This window comes from Ammospiza nelsoni, chromosome 9, assembly GCF_027579445.1.
Source record: "Ammospiza nelsoni isolate bAmmNel1 chromosome 9, bAmmNel1.pri, whole genome shotgun sequence".
Classification (NCBI taxonomy): Eukaryota; Metazoa; Chordata; class Aves; order Passeriformes; family Passerellidae; genus Ammospiza; species Ammospiza nelsoni.
Genome location: NC_080641.1, coordinates 25308727 through 25333361, shown reverse-complemented (window position 1 = coordinate 25333361; position 24635 = coordinate 25308727). Strand labels below are relative to the sequence as shown.

Sequence of the window (24635 nt, the reverse complement as noted above, 5' to 3'; positions counted from 1 at the left end):
TGATGGTATTGCAGCTTACATGTTACCCAGCCCTGGCACCACCTTCTTCTGTATAATATTAGGAGTATATTAAAAGTACTTATCACTTTTCCACAACTCAGGATAGGAAATGAAACAGAAATATACTGGCTGCTGTAATGCCATATAGTTCCATGCTCAAACAGTAGCTCAAACTTCTGATAGATGTGAAATAGTCCTCAGTGGGACAGTGTGTCATGCAGTGACAACAAAAGATGAAAAATTTGGGGGTTTTTGCCCCCTCATTATTAAATAAATGACTCCCTGCCTTTTTCTGTGTATGAGTACTTTGCAGAGTGACTTATTAGGAGAATTTCACTGAAAAACTAAAAAGGGATTGCAGATGTTGAAAAAAAGACAAACAAAAATCAGTTTATCAAAGTTATAGGACTTATGGCATAAAGTTTGGACTTTATTCCAGATTTGGGGAGTTTGAAACTGGGCTGCCTCTTTTGTCCTGCTGAAATAATTGTAGCAGATGAGGCAACACATCTCTAGACAGAAAGCAGAGGCTTTACCAAGGGCTCTAGCTTGTGAGTGCATGAGTCAAAGGTTGTCCTCACAAGGTAATTGATTGTTAATCTGTGACTGGATACCTGCTTGGAATAACAGTGACATTGGTCTTAAGAGCAGCAGTCCTTTGTATGGACATAGGCAATTTAATATTGCAAAATAAAAGGCTGATGTTGAATTTTGCAGCACAATGACACCAAATTAGAATTCTAGCAGAAAAGGCTTACAGTTTGACCAGCTCTTCTGGATTAGGACACATTAGTTTTCAAGAGAAAGATGAATATCTAGTATGAAGACACAAAGATTAGTCTAACACTAGCATGAATTTATTTTTTATTTTTTAGGCTTCTAAGGGCAGATTTCAGGAAAGTAGAAGTGTTCAGAGCTCTGATTGTTTAATAAATGCTCCTAGAAGAAGAGTATAGGATGATGTAAGTCTATGCTGTTGCATTTCTGATCTTGCCAGGAGGATATAATAACATAAGGCATCCTTGAACCACATCAGTGTTGCTGTGTCTTGTGACTTCTTCCCACATTCAGGTCAGGAAGGTTTCTAACTGAAAGAGACTGAACCTGGAGAGTTCAGGGCTTTCCCCATCTCCTGGACTTGATCTCGCAGATATTGAATTTCTAGCTGCTGCATTTCTATGATTTTTTCACTTTCCATCTCTGGATTCAACCTCAGGACAGCTGGGCCTGATGGAAGTTCAGCGGAGGGAGCTAGAAGATAAAACAGAGAGGACATAGTACAGTAACAAAGGTCCAGCTCATACAGCTCTTGGGCATGAACAAAGGAAAGAATCTTTCAGGGCTGAAGGAGTAGATCTAAATAGTAAGAATCTGCAGGAGTTATCAGCTTCTACAATTAACATTAAAATGTACCAGGTACCACCAGGCAGACAAGTTAGAATGAAACACAGACAGTAATAAAATTGTTCACCAAGGACCAAAAGAGCTTCTGCCATGAGTACTGACAATATGGAAAATATACAAGAGCTATTCACCTGTGTCTTGAATTGCCTTTTTGCTCTTGTTTAATCTCAGTGCTGACTCGAGGTTGTGCACCTGCGCGTTGGCCACCCTCAGTTCTTGCCTCAAGTCATTAATTTCCTTAATCAGACTCATATTTTCCTGCAAAAACAAACATGCTCTATAAGGAAAGGCACAGGTACTATCTGGCTGAGCAAGATGTATCTTCATATCTTTGAGAAAGACACTGGGAAGTATAGAATCAGTATCACAAGCAGGTGCTGGGCAATCAGGAGAGTACACAACATTTCAGGTAAGATCACAGTAGATGTGACTCAGTACATGACAGTATTCAAACCATGTTAGCTCAAAAAACCAATATTTGTTTTGCTTTTCTGACTGCAGCTGCACTCCAAGGTATCATCTTCCTTGCCAGTTCCAAAGGGAAGCTCAGGGCCTTCCTAAATATATCCAATTAATTCAGAATTAATGCAAAGAATTCCCATCTCTCCCTCCAGTGTGTATTATTTTACTTTTCATTTGTCACTATGTGTTTGTTCACTTAAATTATCTTTATCTCTTTGGAATTAGTCAAAGCCATCTTCATTAGTTCTGACAGACATTACTTTTCCACACACCTTCCAAATTATTAGAAAATCTATAAAGCATGTGGAGACTTGAGGTACCTACTGCTAACAAGCTGTTATAAGGAAAAGTTGACAATGTATTAATCTCTTATTCTTTTTTTAAGTCCATTTTTAGCCCATAAGAGTTCAATCCTCTAATTCTTTAGTAGCCTACCATGAAGCATCTTCCTGAAGGAGCTACAAAAGTGACAGTAAATATAATTTACCTATTGTTGCAACAGATTCAAAGACTTAGCAAAACCAGTATGGTTAATACTATTTAAGGATGATAACACTGCTGCTCATGATTTAGAAACGGGAGCACCATTAACTAAATATTTCTTTTCTGTATTCAAGAGAGTGAAGTACAATTGTATATTTGCCTCTTACAAGGACATTGAAATAACACATCAGTAACTAGGGCAAATGTTGAACAGCTGCCATCATACTTGAACCAAGAATAGCAACTATTTCAGCTACCTGAGGTGTGTTTTTTAGAACTTTTGGAACACAATGGCAATATTTCAAAAAGATAGATGGCAAAAAGGCATGTTTAGGCTACCTCACAATACCAGTCTCAAGCAGTAGGGAACACACTGAAACAGCAGGAGATAAGAACAAGGATAAATGAAATTTTTCCATGAAAATGGTGTTTTCAAATCTTATTTTCTACTTTTGTTTTAATGATAATTTTGGTCGATAGAGATAATTATGTTGCCACAAAAGATTGTGCAAAGCATATGACTCAGTTCCTTTGAGTATCCTTATAAAGTGTTGGCACCACACAACTGCAGTCTGGTCAGAAGTGAAGCACAAAGCCCACTGCACCTCTCAGTATGTGCCTGCACTCAAGGTTGGCAGCAGTAGCTCAGGGCATGTGTGGGGCAAGATTATCAAGACTTCACACTAAGACAAGTAGAGCAGCTGTGCTTTAGCTTCTCCTCAGCTGAGAATCACTGACTGGAGGAAGAGTGTGGGATTCATTAAGTTCTGAACTTGTTGGGCAAGAAGATTTGCTCTTGCAGTGCTTACGCTGGACTATAAATGCAGCAGGAGTTGGTGTGCTCAGGCAGCTCTAGAACTGTAGTATTTTGCTGAGTCTGACTTCTCTAATGCAAGCCTTTAAATACAGATGAAAATTGACTCTATGCATTTATTCCAGAGCTTGATCCTGAAAGAGCACATGAAGAGGGTAACTTCCAATAATCAGTCAAGGTAATTTTCTTTTGACCAGCTTTCAGGGTTGGGTCATAACATTTGCCTTTAGGTGTACTTTAGTCATGAACACCTTCATATGTTCATTCCAAGTGATTACCTGCTGCTGTGAAATGAAGATCTTGCTTTTGGTCTATCAGAAAATACAATACAGAGCCTTTTGATGAAGCAATCTGGGTTATGTAAAAATGTCTTGTTTGGTTTGCTTGATGCTAAAAGACTGTTGGTTGACACTGCTAATATTTTCCTGAAGAGGCCTTTTCTCCAGAGAGATTAGCCTTTAATTCAATATTTACATTCTGACAGAATGCTTGCACTGCACTGCAACGTCACAGAATGGATATATAAAACAAATGTTCATAGGAAAACTCATTGTCATGGGAGGTTGTGTCAAAGAACCAATTGTTTCAGAAAAGGGACTGATCAAATGCATGGATAATGAGGCCATCAGGTACAATGACATTTCATATGGATGCAATCTACAGTCTAGGAAGTCCCTACAGTGCTGACTGTCAGACAGGTAGGACATATAGAAAATTTCATCCTATATGGGCTTCAGTTTAAGCAGCACTACTTCAAGGTTATTCAGTGTCTCTGTTTTTATGTATCCAAAGAAACCATTACAAATACAGAAGGCTGGAGGAAAAACTAATAGCTGAATAACAGGCAACTTTTCAACTGGTAAGAATAACTAAAATTATCTTGACAGTTCTAATCATCTGTTGCAGCAGTCACTAGTGGAGTGTACCTATGAATAATCTCTCAAAGAGGAGGACATAGCTCTGAAAATGTAACTGCAACTGAGGAATAATAGAAATACAGAGCTAGAAGACTGTCAAGATGTCATTTGCTTTTTCAAAGTGAATCCTCACAGAAGTTTGTCTAAACTAGTCTTAAAAGCCCCTGTGAAAGACTGGAAGGCCATGATAATTCCTGCTGGTTATAAAATCTCCTTAATCTACTGGACTTCAGAGAACTGCTTTTTCTTTGAAGAAACCAGGCTGGTTAGAATCTTTGATATCTTCATCTTCCAGATGTTTTATTAATTTGGTTTTAATCATAATTTCATTTTAGGCTTACTGATCCAAGACATCAAGTATTATAATTATGAACACCATCTGTCACCCTATTCCAGTAAGGAAATTCTTCAGGTTATTTTCTGAACCAATCTCCTTTTGTTCCAAGGGAAACATCTATCTCACAGAAAGAGTAAAAAAAAAATTAAAATAGCATCAAGGAAGAAGATTGCTGCTGTCTAGCCCTGAAGAAGCAAATTATGAATAAATAGCAAACAACAGATGACTTAGGAGGGATGAGATTTAATGATCCTGAGGAAGCATAATAAAGTAACAATGTAGAAAGGGCTACTGAGGGGAAAAGGAAATGCTGACTGAGCAGAAGGAGAGCATGTTAAGAAGAGACTAGAAAAGCTGTCCTCCTAGGATGTCTGGTGTGGAGCTCTAGGTCCTCCCACTCCAGATAAAAACAAATTGGATCTTTGACCCCAGCAGTCACGAGTTTACTTTGCCTTGTAAGAAACAAGGATTCTGAGCAAGAGATCTTAGTACAAATAGACATATTCCCCATCTGTTTCTGAACTTCCTTGAAAATTTTGGATGTGAAAAGCAAAAAGTTCTTCTCAATTCACACCAGTAGGGATGGACTATGTGGACAAAGAAGGTTTTTTTTTTACTTTTCTTCTTCCAAAATTACTTCCTAAACATTACTACATAGCAGATATAGCTTGGCATCCAAGCAAGGGCAAATTGACTGTAATGGCAATTATAAATACTGTTTAAAACAAAAAGTAGGTACATTAATTTCCTTTAAAACATCCATGCAACAGAAGTTCCCCATCTCCTTTTAGGGAGTGGGAGATAAGCAAAAGCCATTTCTGACTTCCAAGATCTTGCTCTTTTTGTTCAGAAAAGTTAATGGAAGCACTTGAAAAATGTAGGCATTTCTGGCAAGAAAGTCAACCAAAACTATTTCAAAGTCCTAAGAAGTCATAACAGAAAGGTTAATAAAGTCTCTTTTGTGCAGGCATTTCCTTTGTTCCCACTCCACAGCACAAGGAAAAGGCTGATTACCTGCACGATGCGCATGTAAGCAGTGTGCTGTATTTCCTTATCCTTCATCACCTTCTTCCTCAAAACTGCCAAATTCCTCTCGTTGTGCTCTTGCTGTTTCTTGTACTGCTGCTGCAAATCTCCATCTTCTGCTTGAGCCTCCACCTAAGAGGGCACAGCATGTTGTCTCAGTAATGACACTACCAGACACAGTCATAGGCAGGGAGAAGGCAAAGGTCCTGACTCACCACGTCTGGCTGATGCATATACTTGGTGTAGAGCTCACGGATACCGTCTTTCATTTTTTTGGAATCGTTGATGAATCTCACACAATTATGAAGATCTGCCTTAAATCGTTTGATGAGGGTTTCCATATTTTGCCTCTGCAAGAACAATGCAGTCACATTCTTATTTGGTTCGTCAGAACACTCCATTGTGCAATTTTCTAGAAAGTCTAGTGGAACTCATGAAAACTCTCATATACTTTCTTCCACTTCATTAAAAAAAAATAAATTAACAACTCACTGGGAATGTAAGCATTATGTGTTGAACAACAGTCATAGATTTTAGGAATAATAATAAGCCAAGATACTTTATTAGGTAATATCAGTGACAACCTGCAAAAATGACAACTAAAAAACAGTGGCTCATTATGCTATTGCCCACTGTCCTTTCCTAAACCCAGAATCACAGAATATGCTGAGGTGGGAGAGACCCACCAGGATCATTGAGTCCAACTCAGCTCTGCACAGGACATCCCCAGGAGCCACATCATGTGCCCGAGAGCATTGTCCAAATGCTGTCCTACCTTCTTATTTAGAAACAAGAGTTAAGGAGAGAAGGCAAGGGACAAAACATATCAGACACATGCACAGCTTGCTGATTTCACATCAAGACTGCCTTCTCATCCTCTCTTAGTGTCTGCCAGGCCTCCCTACCTGCTTCCTCACCCATGCTCTCATGCTTGCTAAGCTCCTCCACCTTCCCCTGCAGTCCCTTTTCCTCCCTCATGTCTGATATGCTGTCAAACAAGGGGTCCTGGACTCGTCCATTAATGAGACCTTCCTTTCTGTTATCCTACTAATGCCTAGGTGGTATCCTACATGCTGCTCCTGTTTAGGCCAAGTGTCCCCAGATTTCAGGATTGGGCAGGAACACGTAGTTCAGCATTCACCTCACTGTTTTCTTAAACTCAGGACAATATGTGTTGATTCATAAATAACTGGATTTTTTAAAAATATGAATGCTCTAAGCTGGTTGCAGGCTTGAAAGTTTTGTGTCTCTGTCCCCCCCGAGCAGAGACTCTCCTGGTCCTTGGACACAGCAGCCCTGCAGTAACTGTTTGCTCAGATTAATGTTTCACCAGTGTTGTGTCCCCACCAATGCCATTCTGGGGGACCTGCTTGGTGGGGGTACCCCATACCTTTTCCATCTCTCTGTGCACCTCTCCAGCAGTTGCCTTCTGTTTCTGCTGCAGCTGGGTGATGTTCAGCTTCAGCTCTACGCTCTCCTTGCGGAATTGTTCCAGCTCCTCCTCCATCTGAAAGGAAGCGGGAGGAGGAAATCAGGGCTAGAAGGAGACGTGAAAAAATAACACATAACAGGAAAAACAGAGGCTGGAAATACAGACTTGAGGGAATAGGTCCCCCTTCAGGTCGAATGGCAACATGAGAAACGTCAATTTTGTAACAACACTGCCCTCTGTCAGAATATACAGAAACCACAAAAATGAATGTGCAACTCCCTGCTGAGTCACATTAATTTAAATTATGTGATACCCCTTACATTCCTTGAGCTGAACGGGAGCTCTACCGTTCCATCTGAACAAAAAATGGATGAGGAGGAAATGGACAGTCAATACTGGAAACAGTAAGGGCAACAATAACTAGACCCTGATACTGAAAAGAAACAAATAGATTGAAAACTGTGGGTAGGTATGCAGAACACACAGGAAAAAACAATAAAGGTGCTAAAGCATTTACTTATGGCACAAGATGGTGACCAGAAAAGACAACAGGGATTTCATCTTGCTAGTCTGAAGTACATACAAATCGTTGATTAGTTTGCATTTTATTTAAAAGACTATGTCACCATAGTCCTAGTTTGATTGAGTTAAGGATACATCTATGCAGAGATCCAAGTAAGCTTCTATCATAAATAAGTTCCCTCAATGAATCTGCTGCATGCTAAGTATGAATACATTCAAATTTCCCATGTATCAACTGATGAATACAATTTGTCCATATACCTAACCCCTAGCAGAATTATGTTTGCATAAATCTGCAACATTTCTGAGAGAAGAAATGTACTCTTTTCTGCCAGATCAGTAAAAGCAGTGTCTTGCAAATGCTATAAGGCACATGGAGGGCAACCACGTAAGGATAAGATCTATTTTTAAGCAAAATTTAGAATTACATACAGGAACTGAAATAACTATGTGGATCACTGGTAGCATGTGATAGAAAATTAATTAGCTATTTTCTACAGATATTTTTATTAGCTGCACAGATATTGAATCAGTGCTATGTATCCTTGAAAGAAGTCAAGGAACAACCAGGGTGGACTCTTTCATGGACTTGTTGGGTCATGTTTGTATTTAGACAATGGGCTTAGTAGCAGAGGCCAAATGAGAGTGTTACTCACCTCACTGATCTGTTTCTTCATTGTCTCAATATCATTTTCACGTGACTCTATTTGCTTCTTAGACTCCTCTATTTTGTAACTCAGTACAAACTTGAAATTTTGCAGTTCCTGATTTTTCATTTTTAGCTCATATACATACTTCTCCTGGAAGAAATGGGTACAGAGATTTGAATCAGAGCCAGCACTCTCACACAGATCCCTAGGACAAGATACAAATATGGAAGAGACAAAACCAGCAGTCACAGATCTTGTGGAAGATTGAACTCCAGTTGCAAATCTACAGGTTAGATGGGAAGGGGCAAATAATGCTGAGCCATCTACAGATCCCAGAACAGGGGATGAGAAGGTCAACATCCTGAACTTGAGCTCCCCAAGAAAAGCTTAGAATGCCAACTAAAAACCAAAACCCCAAACTGGAGATCACAAATTCATTAAGTTGAAGCTGACTCTTTAGTCATGTGATATTATCACAACTAATAAGTATCTCTGATTAAGGGATGGGATTTTGACCTCATCCAACTGTCTACTTTCTCACCTTCTCTAGGATAGTTTCAGTTCTCTCTTTAACATCTGTCTTTAGTGCCAAGATATCTTTTTCCAGTGATTTAATGATGTCTTGCAGCTTCTGCTGTTCCAGTCTCATTTCCTCAATATCCCTGTTTCGGTCCTTGAGCTCTTTCTGTAGGCTGTTCAACTAGAGAGGCAAACTAGTGAGAACTTACCAGTCTCCAAAAGCTGTGCACAGCTTGGTCCTCCTGTTCTGTAGGATACCTTGTAGACAGTGTGGATAAAAGATATCAAATTAAGATATGAGGAAGGAGCAGCTCATAAGTTAAATGCCTCTAACTCAAAAGGGGGTTGAGTATCCATTCTGCTTTTTCTGTATATTCTGACGAGGGAGGGAGGGAGGGAGGGAGGAAGGGAGGAAGGAAGGAAGGAAGGAAGGAAGGAAGGAAGGAAGGAAGGAAGGAAGGAAGGAAGGAAGGAAGGAAGGAAGGAAGGAAGGAAGGAAGGAAGGAAGGAAGGAAGGAAGGAAGGAAGGAAGGAAGGAAGGAAGGAAGGAAGGAAGGAAGGAAGGAAGGAAGGAAGGAAGGAAGGAAGGAAGGAAGGAAGGAAGGAAGGAAGGAAGGAAGGAAGGAAGGAAGGAAGGAAGGAAGGAAGGAAGGAAGGAAGGAAGGAAGGAAGGAAGGAAGGAAGGAAGGAAGGAAGGAAGGAAGGAAGGAAGGAAGGAAGGAAGGAAGGAAGGAAGGAAGGAAGGAAGGAAGGAAGGAAGGAAGGAAGGAAGGAAGGAAGGAAGGAAGGAAGGAAGGAAGGAAGGAAGGAAGGAAGGAAGGAAGGAAGGAAGGAAGGAAGGAAGGACTAAGATCTGCAAAACCAAGAAAGTTGGAACCAATGAATGGTACTGGACAAACTGTAAGGATACATGAAGAAAACCTTGAGGTCTAAAAGACAAAGAAATTAAAAGGACAGTACCATGATAGTAGAGGGTATGAAAAGAACCTCTCTGTCTCCAGATAGATATTGGAGGAAACAAAAAACAAAAAAATGTCTCTCTAACATCCTTAGGCAAATGAAATACCCAGACCATAAGAGAGGTAAAATATTTTATGTCTCCTTAAAAATTCCAGTAAAGCAAATAAAAAATGATGATGCAAACAAAACACAGGGATTATTGCATCGAATGAAGCAGTAGAAATATTTTACTAATACAGCAAAGTATTCAATGATAGAAAAATTAAGAGTTCATTTCTTTCCTGTCATAGGACGAACAATATTATTTATAGTTCAAAACTATGCAGATCAGAGAAAGTGTACTAATAAAAACATACCTCCTTTATCATCTATCTCTAATCATATCAGCAATACAATCAGCAGACAGCTTCTTCTTCTGTCCAAATACTCTAAACATTCAAACTAACCTACTGTTCTCATATGAAATGCCACATATTTACAGACTAGATAAATGGACTAAACTGACATGCCATTAATCACATTCAGTCCTCAGTTCTAGGTCTTGTGAAGCTCTGATACTAGCACAGAATAAAAGATACCCTTTTATTCATGACTCCTATTTCTCCTTTCAGTTGGATGTTGGACTCCTTTTCCTCCAAGAGCTGTTTCTCATACTTGTCTTTCAGCTCGAAGATTTCTTTGTCTCCGTCTTCATAAATTTGTTTCTCCATTTCTTCATGTGCTTTAATCTGCTTCATCATACTCTCCTTTGTCTGCAGTTAAGGAAAACAAACATTAGAGAAGTGTAAGAGACCAATAAAGGAGGGAAATAAAAAGTTATTTGTTACTGTGTTTCTCCTGGGAGAATCTATGTTTAGTGAAATATTCAGTTGCAGCAATATAATCTAAGATAACTTTTTAGTGGATTAAAGCAACTTTAGAAACTGATAACATACACATTGAGTTTTTTGTTTTTGTTTTTTTTAAATTTAATAATTCTTAAGACTTGAAAGCTTCAAGTTAGGAATCTGGCCCAAATACTAACATCAGCAAACTTGTTCTGCAAGAAATCACAAACCAGTATCACTTAGGATCTTTTAAAATTGCTGGTTTTGATGCAATTAGAATTGCTGTTTCTTCCAGGCTGTGTGCAAATCAAGCTTCCTACCTCTTCCAGCAGAACAGATTTATGTTTCAGTTTTTTCTCATACTGTTCTTTTAGCTCTGCCACAGCCTTCGTTTTGCTTTCCTCCAAACTGTGCAATTGTTTCTCATATTCCTCCTCCATCTTCTGGGATTTCACCTGAAGCTCCTGGTATTTCTCATTTTCCATTGAGAGTTTCTGACTACTGTCAGATTCTGTTAACAGGAAACATATGGAATGGATACAGCTAATAGAAAAGAAAACTGAATCCTATCCTTCTGCAGCTATCACTGCCTTATTATTTACTGTCTTTTTCACAGCGGGTTGCAATAAATTACAAGTAGAAGTATTTAATCACTTTCTTCATCAGATATACAGGGGCTTTAGACTCTGTAGCCATGCAAAATTGACAACTAATTTAGGCATTTCCTTGGGATGACAACCATGGCAGAGCTGTATAAGCTCAACTGCTACAAAGTATGAGTAGGCAATGGAGTCATTTATCAGCAGTAACAAATCACCAGAACAGGACAATATTCACCCAAAAGCTCAAAAAGAACATGAGTCCTTGGTACTCATTTGCAGTATTTTTATCTTGACTACAAATCTGGAGTCCAGGTATTTCCAGGCTGTGTGCACCTCATTGCTGAACTGAATGATTGCACTGTTCTTGCACAGTGAGCTGTGCATAAAATTAATGAAGAAATTACTAATCTCAAGTAGAATTTGAAATTACTAATCTCAAAGACACAGGGCCCATGTGCATGTTCTCATCATAGGCACATGTATGGCGCAGTTTAGACACCCATTTGGTCTGCACCAAATACCTACATGACATACATCCATTTTTCTTTACACCTCTGCTCTAGTAATCCCTCCCTGTCACTTGCTGTCAATACAGCATTCCCCCCAGTTTCCAGTTACAAACATTTGTTACAGTCTAACCTAGCTGTTTCACCTCCTTGGCCTGTTTATCTATCAGCTCAGACAGTTGAACCTCGTGTTGTAGCTTCTGTTTTTCTTTCTCTTCCTGTAAAATCTGGGATAAAAAATAAGAAAAATACATTTTAAGTTGATGTAGGGGCCTGAATATATGTATTGTTATAAAGGAGTCCTTGTGAATATATATATGTAGTGAGAGTCCTATGTATTAGATAGGTGGGTCCTGTTGCTCTGGATGAGCTACAGCTGTGGGATCCTTGGTTGGGTAGCAGCTGTAGCTCATGAAGGGCTCTGGGATAAAAGGGGGTTGGGTCGAGAGCCCAGGAGGAGCCCCTATGGAAGCCATGAGGAACTGTGCTGCAGAGAGGAGCTGCATAATAGGACCAGCAAGAAGGTATGGACTTTAAGATGGGACTCCAGAAATATGAAATACAATAAGATAACAACAACAATTGGTGACCCCGACGTGATAAAGAACATGCAGCCAAGGAGAAGGTATGGAATCCCCCGGACAGCCGAGAGCTGTGGCAGCCGGAGAGCTGGGACAGTGGAAGATAGGACAGCCGAGAGCTGTGGCAGCCGGAGAGCTGGGACAGTGGAAGATAGGACAGCCGAGAGCTGTGGCAGCCGGAGAGCTGGGACAGTGGAAGATAGGACAGCTGAGAGCTGTGGCAGCCTGAGAGCTGGGACAGATATGGATATTGTAACTGTGTAATGGAGATATTGTAACTGTGTAATGGAGAAATTGTTAAAAGAAAAGGGGGGAAATGTAGGGGCCTGAATATATGTATTAGGTATGGAATCCCCCGGACAGCCGAGAGCTGTGGCAGCCTGGGAGCTGGGACAGATATGGATATTGTAACTGTGTAATTGAGAAATTGTTAAAAGAAAAGGGGGGAAATGTAGGGGCCTGAATATATGTATTAGGTATGGAATCCCCCGGACAGCCGAGAGCTGTGGCAGCCTGGGAGCTGGGACAGATATGGATATTGTAACTGTGTAATGGAGAAATTGTTAAAAGAAAAGGGGGGAAATGTAGGGGCCTGAATATATGTATTGTTATAAAGGAGTCCTTGTGAATATATATATGTAGTGAGAGTCCTATGTATTAGATAGGTGGGTCCTGTTGCTCTGGATGAGCTACAGCTGTGGGATCCTTGGTTGGGTAGCAGCTGTAGCTCATGAAGGGCTCTGGGATAAAAGGGGGTTGGGTCGAGAGCCCAGGAGGAGCCCCTATGGAAGCCATGAGGAACTGTGCTGCAGAGAGGAGCTGCATAATAGGACCAGCAAGAAGGTATGGACTTTAAGATGGGACTCCAGAAATATGAAATACAATAAGATAACAACAACAAGTTGAAACTAGACAAAGCAATGTCCAAATTGTTTGTGCTATTGCCCTTGGTGAGGAAAGCAGAAATACGTTTGAAATCTCTCACCAAAACTGAGATGCCATGTGTCACTAAAACAAGTTTTCCCACATATTAGTTTGTTTTGACAAGTTAAGCTAAGGAAAAGCAGCAAACAGTGTTCATATAACACAAGTTACTGATCGTAATCTAAAAAGAAAAGTTTGTGAGCTACAAAAGCCTCCACTCCTTTATGTGTGCCTGCCTGAGGAGAATTTGCAGTTCCAGAAATTATTGTCCACATATTAAAGTTCAAGCTGCTTCCTGTCTCACTTGAAGCAACTTTGAGGTCCTAAAATGCTGACATTTGCATACTATGACATAAACCTAAGCAAGAGTGAATTTTAAATGCCATTTGCTTGAAATGTCAGCCTACCACTGTAAATTCCTTAATCTTCTATAAAAGCACAAAGAACTGGAGCAAGAAAATATCTGAGAAATTTCCCAGAGATGCTAGGAATTGTACCATAGTTACAATATTTTCACCTTTTTCTTGCAACAACTTCATGGGTCTTTCATAAACAAAAATATTCCATTTGTCTGATGGATACAACTAGAAAATTTAGCCCTTTCAGTCTAAAGCTGTCATTCAGTTTAATCTTAACATGTTACTGATACTTGGACAGGAAGTACAACTTGCCTGCCTAGAGAATCATATTCATCTTCAAAGGTATTTGTTTACAAGCTTATAATCAACAAGTCTAGAGAATTTTCAGTGTAGCTGAGATTATTATAAATATATAGCCAAGCACTACTTATCAAAAGACCTGAAGAATCTCAGAAAAACACCCAGCAGAGATAAAACAGAGGTAGAGGAATCCACAGAGGAATTTAAATGGTTTTCTTGTACAAGGTTAGGTTCTACAAAAGAGAGAAAAATAGAAAGGTTTAAACTCAAGTGATTTAGACAAAAAAAACCACAATGAGACAAGTCAAAGAATCTGAAAAAATACTCGAAGAAAACATTAAAATGAATAATTAAACCTCCTCAAAAAATGAATATCAAAAACCTACTGGTACAATTGTAGGGCCAAAAGACAAGAGAGGTATAAAGAGAGCACTTGGAAATTACAAACCTGTAAAATACTACAACTAGTAAGTCACCTGACAAGCTTCCATACCGAACTCCTTTATGTGGAGTCAAACAGAAATACTGCTTGAAGGTACTATGCATAACTCAACAAAATCAGCAGTAACAAATCACCAGAACAGGACAATATTCACCCAAAAACTCAAAAAGAACATGAGGTTGACAGGACTGAATCATGTGATATATAATCCCTTACTTTGAGTACTGCCAAAGAAATTATTACTGGATCCCTTGCCTTCTACATATAAAAGAAGTCCAGAAATATAACAAATTACAGGTCAGAAATCCAGTGTGTGCACCAGTCAGATGGACAGAATAGCATTATCAGACACACATAAACAAGACACTGGGAAGAATTATCATAGCCTTTGCTTTTCAGGAGAGCCCTGCTTCATGACCACAAAGAAATCAATAAGCACACAAACAGAAGACATGCAGGGAATAAATTTTACTTTTGTTTTCAAAAAATATACAAGAAACCTCAGCAGATGTTCTTAAAAATCTAAGCAGACAGGACATAAAGAAGGCAGCATTAAGGAAAATAACTGTTAGATCCTGCAGCAGCTGCAGTCTTATATGGAAAGGAGCTTTTAAGGCACAGTGCCATTTCTACTACTGATCCTCAGGCTCAGGCAGTATTTTTTGTGCTGGTTTTATGTGGAAAATACTTACAGGGTACCTAGGAGAACTCTTGCATCCCCTTGTACGTGTAAGATGCTTAACTCAAAGATAGTTTCATGCTTTATAAATACCAAGAACATCTTAAACTGGAAAGGAATGATTTCAGATGCTGTATGGCATTTCTACATATGTAATGCAAGCTTGAATTCAACTCTTCAGTGAAAGATTTCTTAGTATTTGGTTCTGCAACATGAATCATACCTGGTGTTTAGCTTTAAGGAAGTCTATTTCCTGAGTGAAATTCTCTTCCAATGATTTTATTTTTTCTTCGCAGTATATGTCCTTGAGACGTAGCTCGTACTCACTTTCTGTCTGTAGATCTCTCACACAGTTCTGCAGGTCTAGTATTGCCTGAGTCTGTTAGGACATGGATGAGAAAACAGTTTTAAGGGAGGGAATATTTGCTCTTAACAACAGCTTGTTAAGGATGTTTTATTTACATGCACATATTTATGAACAACAGCCTTCACAGAGAATCTTCAGACAGACGACCAAGAAGTCCTAGAACTAAAGTTCCTTTGCTATCTTAGAAGATAGTTTATAGCAATGCATCTTCTGACTTCTCTATTCCATTAGAAGTGCTTTCAAGAGATTGGGGAAAGTGTTAGAGAAAAATCTAATCCACACTTGCTGTTTGTACAATGCTGTTTGCATATTGACAAGCCACTGCAGCAACTGGCTGTAACCTCTTTGACCAAAGCCATACTGGACTGGCTGGTAACAAGCATTATGCAATTGCAATTGACAGAAATCATATGGTTTATGTTCACAAGTTGCTCCTCCTACCTTCTCATCTATATCTGATCTCATGATCAACACTTCCTCAGCATACTCGAGTTTCTGCTCTTCTTTCACTTCCCCAGGTTCTTTATCATGCACTCTCCAGATAAATACACAGCCATCCTCTGAGGCAGTCAGCAGAAATTGGTCATCACTTGTTACTGTCATCTTAGAAGGAAGAGACAACAAAATAATAGAAGAGACATGGAAGAATGGAGATACAATTTTATTTTACACCACATTTTTCTCCCCACCCCCATACTCTCTTCATTTCTACCCCAGAAATTCAACAGTGGAAATAATAACACTGTCCCACTACCAACATTTTGATTATGTTTCCTACTCCTGTTCCACCCTGGTTGAAATAACAAAGGGAAGGGAAAGAATATGTGTAGATACTGGATCTGCTTCTGGTCTCAAAGCCATAGCAAGATTTTTGAAAACCTGAAACAGAAAAGACCTAGACTATTATAGCACAGACAGGCCATTTATATGACAACTCCAAAGGTCTCTAGTGTTTTTCTTTGAGAAGTTGTGTGAGCAACAGATGGCTAAACGTTTTCTTTGAAACTACAACTAAGCTCACCAAGAACTATGTAGTAATAACTGCTGCCACATCCTCCAGACCTCCTGTGGCTGCCTGATCTTGCATAGAGTACATGGGAGCTGATACAGCTTACAGCTGAGGTGAGAGTTACAGTAATTGAAGTTCATATTCTAATGTTGGACTGTGTGGGGATAAGTCTGGGTGCTGTAGTTGACAGTGGTACTTAAAATACCAAATTTATGACCAGCTTTAACAACACAGAACATGTGGCTTCCTGGAGAATGGAGACCTACCAAAGCACACTGAGGGAGCTGGCACAAGTGCTCACTGAGACCTTTCAGTCATTTGGCAGCAGTACTGGCTCACTAGAGAAGTCTCAGCCCTCTGGAAATGGGTGAATGTGATTCCCCTCTACAAGAGAAGGCGGCACAGGAACCATCCCTGGAGATATTTAAGAGATGTGTAGATGTGGTGATTGAGGACATGGTTTACTGTAGACTTGGCAGTGCTGGGTTAACAGTTGCACTTGATGACATAAAAGCTCTTTTCCAACCTAAAAGATTCTATGACAAAATTACCTTCCTCTTTCCAGAAGGAGCTGTATCAAAGTTCTCCATCCAATATGCCATGTTTTGTAATCTGGTGTAAGCCACTTTTCAGTCAACAGCTTATTCCCTGACATATCTAGAGACAGAACTCCTATGAATGAATGCTGTGCTATTCGTTCTCCATGTGCAGACTCAGCCTTAATTTTAACATATTATGCTACAAATTGCGAAGGAAAATCAGCCCTAAAAAAGGAGCTGTGTGCAGCTGGCATTACAGGGAAAAGAAAGAACTCTGTGCTACCTTTGTAACAGCACCTGCATGGGCCTGGTACTCGCTGAAATTCTTCTTCTGAGTTAATGGGTACTTCATAGCTCGAATTGTCCCCAGGGAGGTCCCAACAAAAACCAGGCACCCGGAACGCGAGACAGCGACAGTGGTGTAAACAACGTCACGGGCAGGCACTTCATGCTTGATCTACACATCAACCAACAGCACAACCATCACACAAACCTCACATTACAGCACATATTTGATTACATACTGCATGAGCAATTGTTATACCTCTGCCTGCAGAACATAGTGCAGTTAAAAGAATCTATATATCTATGGAAGTATAGTCTCAACAGTAATTAGTACTAAGTTTTCTACATTGAAAAAAATTTGTATTTAAGATAAATATTTAGATATAAAATCTCTGTATTTGTTATAGTTACCAGTATTAAAATTTCACGCCAAGCTGATGTGTGATCTAAAAGATGTAATGGTTTTCACATACAATTTACTACGTTTCTGGAAAAAAATGCAGGTAGATACAGTGGTAGATGAGATACACTTGTATTTCAGCAGAATAGTTGATGCAATATTGCCTAGCTAGTTTGTTACTTGGATTAGCAGATTTCTAGGTGAATGCAAGTAAAATGACAAAAACATAAAACTACAACAAAATCTCAGGTTTCATTGTAAAAGACATAACACAAAAGTGTCAGTAAATACCACAGCTTTCAAAACCAGACTGATTCCTATTTACCAAATGGATGCTAAGGAAAGCAAAGCACCAGTACCCTCCCCAGAGAATGTAGCAAAATCCAGGAGTGTTTCTTAGCTCACCGAAGACTCTGAAATTTCTTTGAGAGTTTGGTCAGATCCAACAGCAAAGATAATTTTGGCATCATAAGTCAGGGAAATGCTGCTGTAGATGCAGGTCTTGAGCACACACTCTGACTCCTTTTTACCTGTCAACAAATTCCACTTATACACAGCACCATGTGTGTCACAGGAGACAAGTTTAGTGTCATCTGAACTCCATTTAATAGCATGTACCTGGCAAAAGTAAAACACACCAAGGAGCTTGATGTTAGATTACAGACATACAGCATGGAGTCATTGTACTGCTAAAGCCATGACAACTTCAGAATCATACTTCAAAGTCTTACTGAAAAGCCTCTAAATGTTTCTCAACCAATTCTATTTTAGCATTAGAAAAAACCAAAACCAGTAAGAACTACTTCGTGAACACGCTATCAGGAAAAGGTTCATTTCAATATGGAGTAGTAGATTTTATTTTTATAGTGTATTACTGGGATATTTTACTTTGTTCAGCCAGCTGAGAACTGTTCACTTTCAATTTAAGGGCAAACTTTGCAGGTGTATCTAATGCATGAACATTTTGCCTTCTGACCAATGAAAACTAAGTTTTCTATTTCTGTTTTTACATTTTGGGGCCATCTCAAGATCCAAAATTGTACTTTACCTCTTCAAAATGCATCTTATCAACTAGTTATTATGTTAATAAGTTGTAGTGTGTAAGATTTGTTTACTTACCATCCCAGTATGTCCTTTCAGATTAGTAACATTCTGAAAGGTGATGCCAGAATAAATTTGAATCACATTTCCATTAACTATAGCAAAAAGATGGCCTCCATTACTGAATGAGCACTACAAAAAGAACATAACCACCCATTACTGTAGATGGAATGGATAAAAACACTCATGCATTGAATTTCAATTACATCCTTTAATATCAAATTGTTGCATGAAAAGAAAACTCCCATTACAGTTTTCTTAATCAATGCTTTCCCCTTTAAAATTCAGTTCTGGAGTATTTCTGAACAAATTATCCCTTCTGCTGCTTCCCACACTTACACATCAGCCTCTGGGACTGTTCTCCAATAGTTAAATCAATTTCTCTAAGCTTTGATATAGGACATCATATATAGTACTAGGATGTATTGGAGAAGTTTTTATTTTCTGTCATGTTCTTCAGCACTCTGCTCCACATAACTACCCAATTTCATTTTTGCACCACTCCTTACCTCTCTACACTTTTTCACAGCAAACTCCTTGAAAACATGCATGTCCTCATACAGGAGACTTATAAATCGTAGTTTGTCAGAAAACCCAACCAAACAGAAAAGGCCAGTGGGATGAAGGGATACTGTGTGTGCTTCCTCCTGATATTCCTTACACAGCTCCAAAGTGCTGAAAGAGAAAAACATTGAGCAGTATGGAATAGCACAAACTCCCCACTGCACACTTGACAGGATATTATCTGGCCCAGCAAGGATGCCTGCAGCTAAAATCTGACTCTGCCTTGTCCTTGAGGAAGTGTGTTGTTGTTTGGGTAAGTAATGATCACAGGGATATTACAGGAAACAAAAGCAAATTTGACTTTCTGGTTCACAGAGAAGGTGTGGGAGGTGCAAGAGCAAAACCTTGTGTACTGTAATATAATGAAGAAGGTAAATGAACTGCTGATTGCAATCCTACACAAGCATCTCTTGAAATTTGTTTTTCCCTCCAGGGAACCTCAAGAGCTGGAGTCATTTTGCTTAAGATCTATGCCTAAGAAGCAGGATATGGGGCTACAGTATCTTAAGACAAAGCTAAATGAAAGAGTTTTTTCCAAAACACAAGGAGTCTGACACAGAAATAGCTTAATAGAAAAGGCTTTGTATTCTTTTGGCACCAGTTTTAAAGGCACTGCATATTCACACTCCCCAAATCATGTCAGTAATACCATTTACATCCCACACCACACAAGAATTTTACCAGAACAACACTCTCATTCATATGAGATTGCTGCTGTTGCCTCCTAAATACAATATACAAAAAAGCAAGAGGTAATAACAAATACAAACAACTCTTTACTTTTTCTTGTAATTCCAGATGCGGACAGATCTATCCAGGGAACACGTAGCAAGGATGGGTTTCCAAGTACACATGTCCAGACCAGTGATTGAATTAGAATGCAATGGGAAATTCATATATGAAAAATAAGATATCTTCTCCTGAGAAGGAATGAGAACATTAAGAAATCACAAATATTTCATTGCAGGCAGTAAGGCAGAGTTCATTTTTACATTTATACATTTTTCACTTATCTCTCATAGGTCTTTGCATACAGTTGTTGAATAGATTTCAGGGAACCACTTCATCCTTTCACTGCCCTGGTCTGAACATAAAAATGCTAAAGGCCTGACATTGTTAGTTTTAAGTTCAGAATTAATAATCAAGAAAAGTGATGCAGGGCAGAGCTGTGAGAGTAGAACATAATTGTAGGTATATAAAAAAAGGCAAGTTAGATAAATAAATATAACTGGACCTGCAAGAATTCAGTTAATATCTTCTGGTCGGGCAGATGCTAAAAAAAAAGTCAAGTGCTGAGTGATAGAAAACTTTACTAGGATGACTAGCTACCACATGTTGGAAGTGAAGCACCAATAAAATGTTAGGCTGCATGTGGAAACAGAACCCCTAACTACAACCCCTCTTCCTGTAAAGATCTTTCCTTATGTCTGCACACAGGTTAGGTACTCAATTCCATAAAAGTCTATTTAATGATAATACATTTTCCACTTATCCTTGTATTATTTAATTCCTTTAGAGTAGGGAAGGTTTTTCATTATGTTTTTATTTCACAGAGAGGTTCCACTTCTAGCTAAGACGTCACCAACTATCATTTTAGAGTAGAATGAGATTCCCATGGCTCTTCCAGCTTTATCATTGCAATAAAGTTTCTGCCTGTTAAAGTGGAGCATGGACCACAGAGTTACATGGAGGATATCTCAGTTAAAGCCTTAGCGAAGTGGTTCAGCAGTAACAGGCACTCTTTAATGGTCTTAAGTGTTCTTTATCCTTCTCCTGAATAGCATCAGGTACTCCACAGGGAGGGAGCCTTGAGCAAGGGGCTACAGAAATACTGCCCTCAGAGAAGCACAGTGAGCACTTCAGATCTTGAGCAGTAAGGGTTAATTTGAAGGATTTAATGAGAACACATCACAGAAAACAACACTGAGTAGCCTGTATCATTACAATACTGGACATGAAAGCTGTGCAATGTGACTGAACTGCACTTACCCTTATAAGTTTGTTGGAGAACATAGTAAACATGTAGAGCTGATTTTTATTTGTGCTAACAACCATCACTTCCTCAGAGGGGCTGAAGCATATCCATGTAATGTCCTGTCTGCTTGACTTTTTGGGGTCAGTGCTGAACAGGTCCTGAGGCAGCTGCACAAGAAAGGCATCCTGTGGGATGTGCCAGGTTTCCATATTTTGGTAGTAGGCATGCACACACACAAACTTTTGCTGTAATGCTCCTCTAATAAGCACATACATAATATCAGCAAGACAATCTGGATATTTAATGGCATATAAATACTGCAAGGCATGCAATAGAGGACAATCTAATGGTATTCATAACATTACAGCTGAAATAAAGTATCAGGGGACATTTCAGCAGTAATATGAAGTACTGCACTAAACAAGAATTAAAATGGTAGTAGAAAAATATCAAGAAAAAAAAACCTAGCAAGTGTCAGAATGAGAACTGCCTAAAAATTGTGATTAGAATAACAATTCTTTGTAATGTATGATTAAGGTAGATAAGTCTTATTAGAGGATCTCATGCACAGGGAAGATCCAACCTTTTAAAATGAGAGTATGAAGTCTTGACTAGTTCATTAGAGTTAAATGTTCTTATCCAGACATTTCAGTAGGTCAATACATACAGTTTGCTATAGAACATTTAGAAGGATTATTTAAGAGTGCATAGGTCTCATGACAGTTCTAATAAATACTTGAGGGAGAAAAGCTTCTCCTTGGAAAAAAACAAGCAGCCAAGCTCTTCAAAACTGATGTAAACTATCTCTTAGTCCTGAAAGTCTCCACAAATAAAAGTTTCTTAAAGGTTTCCTGAAGTTTAGCAGCCTCAAAGCACATTTTATATGTGGGAAGGAAACATACAGAACTAACATGCAGAAGGTCATCAGGCACTATCAGTGTGACCTTTGGCAACTCCATTTGACATCACTAGGATAGTTAGCTAATCCTTACAATACAGTTTAGCAGTGTGCTAAAAATTATTATTAATAACTAAATCAGAAACACACACAGTTCTCTAAACAGGGTTCTGCTGCATAATTGCTTACAAAACCTTTTTCCCTCCTTACCCAGACTTCTTGTCTCTCCTCGTAGGCCTCCTCTTCAGAGGTCTTCTCAAACAGAAGAACAACTCCTGGGCTAGGTGAACATGCAAAGCCTTTGGAATAGGCTGCAACTGCAGATATTTGAGGCAAAGAATGCTGTTGTAAACTGGTATCTTCAAAGGCCGCTCCACTAGAAACACCAGAAATGCAATTAGGAAATGCATAAAGACTTAAAAATAAAGAAGCACAAATCAAAAAATGCTTAGCAGCAACTGACAACATGAACTGGACAGGAAGGAAGGAACTAATCTGCCTGCAAAAGCATGGAACTATTATTAATAACATTGAAGAGATTTACCTCTCATATTCTTCTGTTGTACGTTCTTCTTGTTTTCTGGGTGGTTTCCTGTACTCCAAACTTTTCTCCCAGCGCAGGTCTCCAGTCTCAAACAAGCTAAGTTTGCCTGTGTCAGTGCCACATATAACTTCCTCCGCAGACAGCCAGGCATGGCACAAGTAGTTTTCTGGCTCTCCCCTTTGTAAATTCATCTGCTTTAAATATCCTTCACTGTACTTGAAAAGTTTAAAATAGCCATTTCCAGTGATACAAACCTGGGTATTGTCTTGAGGATTAAAGCTCACCTATGGAGCAAAAAAGAGAGGAAATATTTTTTCCAACTATGTTCACAAATAAGTAATTATTATACCTGTTCTGAAGACTTTCTATACCAGATACAGGAAAACAAACAAGGGAAGATGGTTCATAGAAACATACAAGGATACCAAAGAGAGTAAGAATTAGCCACCATAACTACATACTGCAGTTTTCTGCCTTTCAAAAGTGTGTCTATTAAAATTAAATTACAAAAGTAAGGCCAAAATACCTCTTTACTACTGATGAACAAATTTTTCCAGTAGCAAGCTTCCTGAAAAGTGGGAGACCATTTGTTCTTAAAAAGCCAGGAATAAGTTCTGTATTCCTGTGTTTCAAGCTAACAGTATGTACATGAATTCACATAATTAGGTGTTTATTTGTGAAAATGATGGAATAGGCATCTCAATATTCAACATGGATAGGAAGGGTAGTTTGAGTTAATTTTTTATGCTTTACACAGCCAGAGTCTTTACACTCCCCTCTCCTTAGGAACTGAGCTCATGAATTCAGTGGTTGAGCCAACCTCTGCTTGTAGCTGTACCCCAGAAAAAATGTCACCTGGAGTTCAACCAACACATGGACTGAAAGTAAGTGTCAGACCTCCCTGCATGAACGAATCTAAAAAGGGGCACCCAAACCTGGATGCAGAAATCATTTGTGCGCCATCAGTCTGCTTCTAGTCACTCTTCTCCTCTGCTCTGAACACAGAAAACTGCAGGAAGGAAAAGGTGCACTGAGAACTTCCAAAAGTGTGTTGCTACTACTGGGCACAGCCCATCTATTTAGTGTGTGCTTTTGCAGGGACACAAGGGACACATTGCACACTCACTGCCTGTTATACTGGCCTCATAACATAGATCTCATGTGATGTAAGAGAAACTCATGTGATACAACAGCTACAGACATGAGAATGTCTATTATGGCTCAGTGCAAAACTTTATTTAGCCTAGCATCCTATTGCTGAGGGAGGCCAACAGCAGATGTCAAGAAAGGTCAGAGAAATTGTATGGATTCTACAGTGTGGAGCCCTCTCCTCTTGCCGTGGATAAAAAGCCACGTGGCCACGGGAAAATGCACTGTGCACACGTCCTGAAGGATGAACACATGTCCAACTCGCACCTGCTACTTGTTGAACTAAAGTTTGATCGTTTTATCCAAAGTTTTGAAAAGTGGAGTATGGTCTCGAAGAACCAGTCAGCTGAACGGGAGTGTTAATAGCGATGGGCAGGGCCGCTGGCACGGCCCGGGCTCGGCAGCTCTGGGAGCCGGCGGGGTTGGAGCGCTCCCTTACCTGGCAGGGGCCGTCACCCGCGGCCGGGACGCGGACGGTCGCCACCAGCTGCTGCTTCTCCCAGAGCCAGCAGGCGAGGTGGCCCTCGGGGGGGGCCGTGGCGGCCGCCAGGAGCTGGCTGTCGGGGGAGAAGGCGAGGGACACCGCCTGCCGCGCCGGCTGCTCCTCGGCGGCCAGCACCTTGCGCCGCCGCGCCCGCTCCGCCGACAGCTCATAGACCGCCAGCACCGGCCGCTCTCCCGCCGCCTCCGACAGCGCCAGGAACCGCCGGTCGGGGCTCACGGCCAGCGCCTGCACGCCCCGGCTCTTCTTCGTGCCTGCGGGGAGCAGAGCGGTCAGGGCGGGCCGCAGTCGGGACCGGCACCGGGGTTAGGGTCGGGAGCGGGGTCGGGGCCACCTGGGATGAAGTTGTGCCACTTGTGATCGATGTGCAGCCGCAGGCAGCCCGCCCCCGCGGCGTGCAGCACCACCCGCTCCTCCAGGAAGCAGACACCGCCGGCCACCCGCGGCCGGCAGCCGAACACGGCCACGGGCAGCACGGCCGCCGCCGCCGCCGCCGCCGCCTCCGCCTCCGCCTCCGCCATGCTGCCGCTGCCGCCGTCGCCGTGGTGACCGCGGC

At 40.3% G+C, this 24635-nt stretch overlaps 1 protein-coding gene across 1 annotated transcript; it reads right to left on the bottom strand.

Annotated features, from left to right (window-relative positions):
* Window positions 1–835: 835 nt before the first annotated feature.
* On the bottom strand, window positions 836–24600 carry CFAP57 (cilia and flagella associated protein 57). Its single transcript, XM_059477702.1, has 22 exons — window positions 24414–24600; window positions 24017–24333; window positions 22429–22712; window positions 22095–22299; window positions 21001–21153; window positions 19792–19931; window positions 18957–19122; window positions 18466–18579; window positions 17752–17964; window positions 16945–17118; window positions 15555–15716; window positions 14970–15125; window positions 11595–11688; window positions 10674–10864; window positions 10105–10278; window positions 8589–8747; window positions 8054–8197; window positions 6834–6950; window positions 5659–5793; window positions 5432–5575; window positions 1536–1662; window positions 836–1251 (listed from the first exon to the last, which is right to left on the bottom strand). The coding sequence occupies exons 1-22, from the start codon at window positions 24598–24600 to the stop codon at window positions 1085–1087; spliced, it is 3723 nt and encodes a 1240-aa protein (XP_059333685.1). The 3' UTR covers window positions 836–1084.
* Window positions 24601–24635: the final 35 nt, after the last annotated feature.